Below are 10,002 nucleotides of genomic sequence, written 5' to 3'. Positions count from 1 at the left end.
GCGCGGGGTCCTGGTGGTCTGTAGAGGAGAGTGCCTCTGAGTGTGGTTTTGGGGTCGATGTGGATCTGGAAGTGAAGGTGTTCGGAGTTGGCGAGGTTGGTGTCAGAGCTGGTTGAGATGCGGATTGATTTCTTATGGACGATAGCGATTCCTCCTCCTGTGTGGCTGGTACGGTCTTTGCGAGTGATCTTATAGTCTTCAGGGATGGCAATGGTGATGTCTGGTGCGGAGGAAGCATTCATCCATGTTTCCGTAAGGAAGGCGACGTCTGGAGAGAAGGTGTCTAGTAGGTTCCATAGGTCAATGGCGTGCCTGTGCACAGATCGGGTGTTGAGAAGGATGCATTGTAGGTGGTTAGGGTCGGGAATCTGTGGTGTAGTCGTAGCGGAGATGTTGTAAGTGCCGCTGAATTTGCAGGAGTAGCAGGAGAAAGGACCATGGGTGTGTCCAGGAGCGGCTTGGACGCAGTTGGGGGCGCGACCGGGGTTAAGGGCTTGGAGGGTGGCGGCATTGTAAGTAATGCGGGAGTGCTGGGCAGCGCGAGGGACAGGGGGTCTGGCGCTGGGCGCGGTCCAGGCGCGGACGGGCGTAGACGGGCTTACCTTTGGCGCACCTTCGGTGCGGGTTGGGCGCGGTCGCTGCGCGTGACCGCTGCGCGCGGTAACTACTGTCATATATGGATAGTGGTGGGGGAGGGGCGAGGGCGGCTCAGCTGGGAGGCGGGGCGGGCTCCAGGGATCACAACAACAACAAAATGGAGGCGGAGGGGGGAGCACAGCGTCGCGCTAGTCAGAACGCGCAAATATAGTGAAAGTGAAAGCGGCACGTATAATGAATTAAATACCAAAAAGAGCAACTCGGCAGGCAGGCATACAGCAGGCAGATGCAATTAGGCGGAAATCAGGGGCAAAAGCGGTACAACGATACCGAGTACAGTGAAAGCGGCACGTATAATTAATTAATTAACAAAAAGAGCAACTCGGCAGGCAGGCACACAGCAGGTAAATGCAATTAGGCAGAAATCAAGGGCAAAAGCAGCACAACGATACCGAGTGTCACGAGGGGACACTGGGGAGCGACCACTCAGCCTGAGGGACAGGAGCGAGTAATTAAATAGAGTCTAGCCATCTTACAATATAGGTTTTACTTCACGATTTGAAATGTACCCTGTTTTCCATCAGTTTGATCACTTAATGCCAAAGCTTTAACGTTCAAACATGGCCGCCACGCTTGCTTGGATCTGACGTAGTATCTGCGGCACGCTCATTTACTAATCACTAAAACTTGATCGCCGTTTGGAGCATGCGCGTAACAATTTGCCGGTTAAAGATGGCGGACGACAAGGTGAGAGGTGGGAACGGTGGGTCTTATGAGTTTAAATCTGCAGTTGAATACGATTTCAATAAACAACAGAGAAAGGCCAGCTTTCTCCGTGTGAAGCTTTTCCGAGTGATCGTTAGACGGGTTGGATGGCGGCTCGTGGTCTTCGCGAGCTCACCACTTTTATTTATTTATTTTTTGCAACTTGCATTGGAGTACCTTTTCTATGTCTATTAACTAGTGGGCTCGCTATGTAGTACTAAATGGAGCACCTCACTGAACGAGACGCAACCCAACTTTTGCCTCTCGGTTCGGTCGCCCCCCCCCAACCCCCCCCCCCCCCCCCCCCCCCCCCCCCCCCCCCCCCCCCCCCCCAGGGAGGGTAATAGTGGCTGGACCGGGGGCCTTAATAGAGGCCACCCCAAGGAGCAGCACCCGGACTGGACAGGACAATTAAATGGAGGCAGGGAAGGTGCTGGACCAGCGGCATAGCTGCCAAGGTTTCAGATTGCTATGTGTGAGATTGTCATGATATCAGCGTAATTATGAGTGAAGTTACAATGACTTTAAGTGACACTTTTTCGCGAGCAAAATCAAGCAATGAGGACGAGGCAAACATATAAATATCAGAAATTACACTCATATGAGAAACTCTAAGAAGATCTTAAAACTGCATCAAAGCACCAGAAATGGAGGGGCACTTCGGAAGTAAAGGAGTGGCAAGGAGCATGCTGAGTGGACAAGAGGCATTCGACCTCCCTTGTGGAAAGACTGAGCAGCATGGACAATGCACATGACCTAGAGTGCCTTCTTCTAAGCACTATCATTAGACACAAAAGAAAGACCAGGGTCTGAGAGGGTGAGAGCAGAGTTATAGAAATTATGACCGCGCTGTGATCAGCCTGAGCCAGCAGAACCTTGAGCTAACTGCAGCTCACCCATGCCTTGGAGAGGGAAATAAAGAGTGTGGTGGAGATGTTTGGATTCCTGTAACCCCTGATAGCATGCGGTGCGGGAAACTGAGAACAGGCATTGGCATAGCCAATAGGTCTCGCTTTTGGGACCTTATAAGTATTTAGTTATGCAACTGTTGCATGGCTAAACACTTATAAGGTCCCAAAGGCGAGACCTATTGGCTATGCCAATGCTTGTTAAAGGGTTAGTGTCAAGGGTTGAGCCAGCTGAGGCGGTGCGGGTTGCAGCACACCAGCTCGGCTCAGCGTTGCCTTGGCTCTAGCAGCCCGACGGAAATAATTTGATGCCCCTCTTTAATGATCACTGCATGCGAAGAAATCAGTTCCATATCACCTCTAGGCAGTGGAGTAGTAAAATGCCTCGGCACCAGCCATTCACACGGGCACAAAGTGAAAACTAGTGCACGAAAATAAGTAGGCTCCGTGGGTCCTGCTTAAATAAGCCACTGCAACCGTAATGGTCAAGACAGCTGTGCCTAATAAAGGCAGAGGCTGAGGCATAAACAAAGATGGCGAGTTAAACTGCTAGAAAATTATTGCTCCGCAACGCAAAGATTGCAACATTACACAACTCGCCGCTGGCGGCGGTACCTGAATGAATTAAGTATCCATGCCCCTAGGAGGCAGGAGCTGTGGCTGAAATTAACTCCAGTTAAGGTGACTGGTGCTACAAAAGATATCGCAAACTGTAAAAATGTGCAGTTGCGGTGCGAGTGAAAGTCATTACCTTGTGAGTAAACGCACCGCCTTCACAAACCCTCCGAACCACCAGAGGCTTGTGGGGTGAATTTGCGGGTCTCCTAACAGCGATGGGGCTTTCTTAAAGTCAAGAGCGATCTGTGCGGTCTCTGACGGCACAACCTGGAGGTGAGAGCAGCCTCTGTGGTCTTGGGGGCGCCCCCCGCACATGGGAGCTGCCCTGGATTGCAGTGAGCCTCGAACCCTCCCGCCTACGGGAGCTCTCGACTTAAGCTACCGCTATGTTACTATGAAGGCGCCTTGTATGGAGAGCAGGATATCGGCGGGGGGAGTAGGCCTGGCTGGAGGTAAAAAGATAGATTGGCTGCATGGCGCTGGAAGGATAATCAAGGGCAGCCCCGGAAGCAGGCTTTTCCATCGACCGCTCGCTTTAAGCGAGGGCGGAAAACAATATGAAAGTTGCAGCCAAACACACTGATGTCTAGCAGGAGAGAGACTGGAGTAACCTCCGGAGATGCTGACTTTGGACGTTGGGAACGGGATTCGAGTCTCTGCATCGTTAACAGTTTTACTCTAGATGTCTGTGACAGTGACATGCATATTTTCATGTAAGAGAAGCTTTGACTGTTACCCTTTCTAAGTTTGTTCTGAGTTGGGAGAGGATTTTGCATCTGCTGGGCTGAAACTGTTCCGTTTGACACAGCTGGGTGTATTGTACCTGTTCTGCCTCCAAACAAGGCGTGCACAACTCCTGCATGAGGTGTGCCTCATGTATGTGTGAAGAAAGCATGGGCTGCTGTTCCATACACTTTACCTGTGATGATGCTGCTGAGTGTCAGTTAGTGATCACAGACAATATGTTGTATTCAGTTTATATTCAGTCCAGGTCTCGGTGGTTAGTTTATTGCGACTGTTACTAAGACTAGATTATTGGTAAAGTAGCAGTTTATAAACATATATACCCTTCCACACAGCAGCAGTGGCCGCAGAAGGGATGGGTTGGGGGTACTTAGAGGGACAGAGCAGAGAAAAATATGCACGGGTACTAGAACAAGCCCGGGAGTTGTGGAAGACGCGCGGCCGCGAGTCGCACTCTGTGGTGGGGGAGGAACGTTGAAGCGCGCGCTAGGGATAGACAGCTCCTCGCGCTATAAGGAAGTGGGATAAGGGAGGGGGTAGGGGAGAGAGGCACGCAGGCTGGCAAATGGTGAGCACTTTCGCGGCCGCTTTGAAGTTCTCAGTGGCCGCGTGGCTCACTGAGAACATGAAAGCGGCCGCGAAATGATCACGCAGGCTGCCAAATGGTGCGCGCGCCCGGCACACATGCACTGTATTTGGAGTCCTGAAAGCACTAGTTTGCACTTCCAAATCCCCCCGTTTACTAAAGCTCTCGCGAGAGCAGTGCTAAAGCGCTGGCTCAGGCGAGACCTAAAAAGGGGGCAGACTGTTTAATTACAGAGTTTTTGTGACAGTTTCCAGTTGACTGGAGAGATTTGTGTGCTCTGAGATATGTATAGAGATTAATGTGATCCCAGGCGCGCAAAATTCCTGATTCCTATAAATGTAAAGCGACCCCGGGCTCTTTGCAGAGTTGTACACAATGCTTTCTGCTGAGCACCTGCCGAGCGCCAGTACAGATGCGAGCATTAAATGAATTGAGGCCATGAATGTGATTAACTGCTTGCTAACCATGAGCCTTCTGAGCTCAATGTTCTTCACATTGTTATAAAGGCATTTAGGTCACAAAATATCAATATTTCCATTTTTAAATGGTACATCCCACTAGTAGACATGAAATACTAAATATTAGGGTGGCCATGAGCGGGAGCCCGTTTACCTTGTGGTGAAAGGACACTGACCAGCTCAGTGCAAACAACTGATTGTCCATGATGCAAGTTAGAGGTGTAGGCCTGGGTCGACCACTTGCAGCAAAGAGAATCCAACCCCCAGGACTGACAAGTCCCCAGGCGGACTCATGATCTAAAACTTCTTAGCGATCTGATGACTAGTCCTGCATCACAGCCTATGTGAACAGGGTGTAAAGAGACGCTTTGTCTTTTAAGCAGAGAAAATGTGTGGCTCTGCTTATTTGTGCACACCAAGGTGGGCTGCGAGGAAGTCTGCAGCAGACCTGGCCCAGCGAATCCTCTCCTCTGTTTAACGAGCTACTGTGATTTTAGGCCCTCTTCCCATTTCAGCGAACCACTTCCTATATATTTCCAGCCTCCGGCATGTTACGGCGACAGACATCCGTGACGTGACCCTGTCTCTGCCAGAGAACTGCGTGGATTTGTGTACAGACATAATGACCCTTGTTTTGTTGAGGGGGAGGAGTCTATTGCTTCAGAGGCGTGAAGAGCATGGCAGGACATCTAATATGTGAGTCATGAGGAGAGAAAGGAAGGAGGACGCGCATCTTGTTACAGGGAGAGAAGTAAATCTCGGCTTTTCGTGGCAGAGTACCGTGACGCGTAGCCTTTTATTTCTAGCACTCTGTGGTGACGAACTCTGTAGCCACTGTTTTTAAATGCGGATCTTGTGGGCGTCCATCCGCTAGGGATAGCTCGGTAGAGGTAGGGAAGGGGGTGTAAAAAATTGGCATTCAAACAGTTTGTAGATTTTATTTTCGTATTAAGAGTGGTGCTTGACCACATACACCATGCATATGCGTGACAATGCATTTGAGTGTGATAATGCGGAGTACTACACTGAAATGCGTTAGTCTAACGCCTGATGCGTGGTACTTGGCAGGGCTGCAGTGGATCACGGCGCTGGGGAAGCACAGTCATAAATTTACTCTTAGGAATTTGACCTAGGGGTGGAGGGTATTTAATCACAGGCGCCTGGCACAGGGCCCTCTTTCTCTCTAGAATTCTTCAGAGAAGAGAGGTGCTGCTGCTACAGGGAGTGAGGTTAGGGTGGAGTTGGATGGGTTGGGGGAACAGTATGTCTGGGGAGGGATGAAGTGCCATTACACAGGGGGAGAGGGTAGTAGAGATGCGTGAGGCAGCCTGCAGGGTTGGCTGATGTGCCGGTAGTAGTAAGGGCACACAGGGAGGGAACCGTGTGGATCACGGTGCCATCAGATGGGTGGGGGGGGTTTCATCGCCTCACACAGGCACAACGATGAGACAAGCCGGTGGGACGAGGAGGAAGGTTGTCCGTCCTCTGCCCTCATAAAGTTACTGATGGTCTGACTCCAACTCGCATAAGGAGAGGTTTCTAGGAGCTGCTGGTGTCCTTGGAAAGTGGTTCAAGCCCCAGTCTTCATGCCCTCAGCCTTTCATCCTTCTGAGGCAAGATAGATAAGTTACAATTCCTTGTCAACTGGTTTGCCTACGGTGGCGCTCAAGAGACATAAGGCGGGGTGGTGGGGGTCGTCAAGCGATGTCTCGGGAGGGATGAAGGGGCGTTATTACAGTGAAAAATGCAGGGAAGGCCGAAGGTTGTTTGGCAGGTGGTGCAGAGCGGACGGTCACCATCTGAAAAGTAACAGCACATAAACGTAGTGGGGGGGCGGGTACAGTTCGGCAGTGAGTGATATACAATTATGCTGGGCAGTAGGGTGCGGCTGCACCCGAGGCTTAGCCCATGTACCAGCTTGCGGGCCCAGCAGCCGCGTGCATGGAGGACTGCAATGCCCCGCTCGAAGTTGATATGGCTGCAGGACTGGAGCAAAGTGCTCAAGAAGATGTGCATGTTGTGTGGTGGTGAGGGGGGTTGCAGAGGGTAGTCATGATCAGGTTGCTTTAAAGTGTGGTAGGGTGGGTGTTATCAATGCAAGGCAGGTATGCACATATACTTGGAGATGGCACAGTGGGAATTCAAGCGCCATTTGGAGGCAATAAATGGTTGCGTGGCTCAGGCCACTAACATGTTACAATCTGTGAGAGATTATTAGTACTACACTGATGTTCAATGCGCACGGACAGCAGGTGGGGTGTAGGGACGTCTGAGTACAATTTTGGATAGGCGGGTAATTTTCAAAAATTCATACGGCAAGGGGGGGCGCAGGATAGCTTGGGTGCAAGGATAATGCTTGTGAAGGGGGATGGTTTCTCGGGCTGCTGGATGCTCAGTTTAGGAGTTGCGGATTCGTAAATGGGGTTTAGCAGCACAAGGTTATTACGTGAGGCAACAGTAGGCAATAACGGCGACCAAAGTGGAAGGACGGGGCATTGTGCTCAAACCTGCCAACTTTTTTGCAGGGAGAATAGGGTTTGGATTTCGGTGTGGATCAACATCCGGTGATCCTGGACAGATTGTTTAATCTCCTCGGAGTAGCACAAAAAATAACGTTACCCGGGTGAGACGCAACGGATACCTGTCCATTTTGAAAGGAAGTTTGCTAACTGCCTGTCCCACCATAATGAGATGGGCAGAAATTAAGCTTACTGTTTTCTCCTCATTTCGTCCTTTTTCAGAGAAAACATGAGTTATTGGGAAGAAAAGTTGAAGCCGAAGTCTCTCTTTAAAGACTACTGCTGAGCCTTATCCTGCAAAGCAAACGTATTTACATATTTGCTTAAGTCCCTGATGAATGAATCCCTGAAGAGCGTTCTATCTGCCTAAATACTTCCATACACAGCAGTCATATTGCTCAATTTTGTATCCGTTTTCAAAAGAAGACCTTTTTTGAGTTTGTGGGCCCTGGCTGCGTTAGTATTTTCAAATAGAAAAATCGACCTTTGAGCCTATTTATAAAGTTCACCTGCATCAGTAGAAGAACTCTCCAATCTATCCACTTCAGCAATGCCTAAAATATGAGGGCTAATGATCCCTACCATATCCATTACTTTATCATGGCAGGTGAACTAGGCTTTTTCGGCCCCTTTTTTGGCATCTTTTGCCAAATGCTTAGAAAAATATGAACATGTTTGAATCTGTAACCAGGGTAACCATAATGTCATTAGGTAGATTAGGGCAGGGACATGCAGACCTCAGTCTAGACCTGATTTGTTGTCTAATACAAAAGGTAACCTGACTGAAATAGATTGGCCCACTGCAGACGTAGCAGGAACTCGAGGACATTGTGTGAAAGAAAGAGGCATCATCAATTCTGCTTAGTAACTGGCTTAAATTGCTCTTCTTTGGCAGAAGCAGCAGCACTGGCAAAAAATTGAAGTGGGGAGGGCGGGGTGGGCGCTGTGTTAAGTTCTCAGCCCCAGCCAGCAGAAATATGAAATTGTACTGAGTGGTGTTCTTGCTGAGGTAGACCAACTGAGCGACTGACCTGCTCAGCTAACTGAAGTGTTTGCTCTCTGCCAATAGTAATGAAACCTTAATGTTAATAATAACAATAAACCAGAAGGATTTAACTATCAAAAGGCACAATATTAGAAAACTAGTTTGGAATCATCGAGTAAACCAAATGAATATGATATTTATCTTGACTGAGAAGCGAGTAAAGAGGACTACATGGGGTATTCATGAGTATTGTATGTATGGTTTATCTATGGTGTACTGCTGTACTAAGTTTTCTTTCTGATTGGTCAGTTTGGTTCTAGACCTTGTTGGAACTGTAGTATCGCTAATTAAATTCCTTTGCTGCTGCTATTGAAGCAAGGAAAGTAAACATAACAGGAGCCTCCGATGTTAACATAAAATACCAAGTTGCGATCTAAATAACTTTTGAAAGTTGGAGAAGCATATTCAGTTGCTGGTGTTTTCACAAGTACACCCATTCACTCGTAACCAATACCCTGAGTTGAAAGTGGGTCATAATTGTGGTTTATAACTTGCTAGTAATTAAAGTATGACTCACTATTGGTGTGAGTCATAGTTAGCTGGATGTCAAGAACGTGCAAGTATGCTATTTTAAGCTGCTATGTAGTGCTTCTGTTTTACAAAAGCATGTTTTCTTATTCAGCAGGGCGTGTTGAAAGTGTGTAATTGCTTTTGATTCACAATCATAAAATCACTCTTTTAACCCCTTCCCTGCTCATGACGGAACCACTCCGTCATGAGCCACGGTCGCGCTGTGCTCATGACGGAGTGGTTCCATCATGCCGCGGCCGTTGGCTGCCGCTCCGCCCACGCGGGGCGTTTTCCCCGCCTGTGCGGGCGTCCAACGTAAGTGGGCGGCGCCGTGACGGAACCACTCCGTCATGAGCACAGCTCGCCCGTGACTCATGACGGCGTGGTTCCGTCATGAGCATGGTGGCGCAGCGCTCACCGCAAAACCTCCCAGCGCCGCAGCGGAATTCACGCCGCGGCGAAGGGGTTAAAGGCAGCATCTGCGCACTGCTTTACATTATACCCTATGTTTGCTTGTAAACATGTAGAACTCCTAGAAAAACTGATTGCCTGACATAGAGGGACATAAGACCAAAATCACGACTAGTATAAAAGGGTAAACATGACTTTTCTTTTTGTTTTTTATAATACTGTAGCAATTATTTTTGTCCCTTCTGCAAAATCTCTATTTTGGGAGTTGTATAATCGTCTGGTCAGTTTACATTTTCCTGGTTTTCATAAGAAAATGATGTACCATACCAGGCTGGATTAGGGGATAGAATTGAAGCATAATGATTCTATACTTATCACTTTCTGTTCTTGGAAATCTGATTTACACTTTACGAGGAACTTAAAAGGAGATAGAGTTGTGGAATAATCCTTGACGGGGCAAAAAAGGAGCAAGTAAAGCTCAAATCCAAATGGCCAATGCACATATCTGTGGTCTAGGCTTTAGAGGTGAGATGTGTAAGACTCCCAAATTATTGGCCAATGCACATATCTGTGGTATAGGCTTTAGAGGTGAGATGAAGAAGACTCCCAAATTATAGAGCGATATCTGTGCTATCCTATCTCAGGATCGCAATGTGAAGAAACAATGTGCAACGGGGAGCGTGAGGATGATGTTGGATTAACTGGTAAAGGTATAGTAATTGGATACAATTTCAGGCTGTGTTCCCAAAGTCCACATCAGATGCCACCCATTACCTTTGGCATTGTGTTAATTTGTGGTGCAAAGTATCTGTGAATATGATTAAGTTTAACATGCCACATG

The 10,002-nt window shown here is 48.5% G+C and overlaps 1 protein-coding gene across 1 annotated transcript in view; it reads left to right on the top strand.

Moving 5' to 3' along the window:
- Positions 1 to 1,279: 1,279 nt before the first annotated feature.
- Positions 1,280 to 10,002, top strand: part of LOC146810781 (SLC35A4 upstream open reading frame protein) — a 32,657-nt gene continuing 23,934 nt past the window's right edge. The window contains exon 1 of the mRNA XM_085617815.1: positions 1,280 to 1,344. Within this exon, the coding sequence (XP_085473941.1) occupies positions 1,303 to 1,344 (42 nt within the window). The 5' untranslated portion in view covers positions 1,280 to 1,302. The remainder of the gene's footprint in view (positions 1,345 to 10,002) is intronic.

The sequence above is a fragment of the Triturus cristatus genome, chromosome 7 (assembly GCF_964204655.1).
Source record: "Triturus cristatus chromosome 7, aTriCri1.1, whole genome shotgun sequence".
Taxonomy (NCBI): domain Eukaryota; kingdom Metazoa; phylum Chordata; class Amphibia; order Caudata; family Salamandridae; genus Triturus; species Triturus cristatus.
This window is presented reverse-complemented; position numbering and strand designations above follow the sequence as displayed.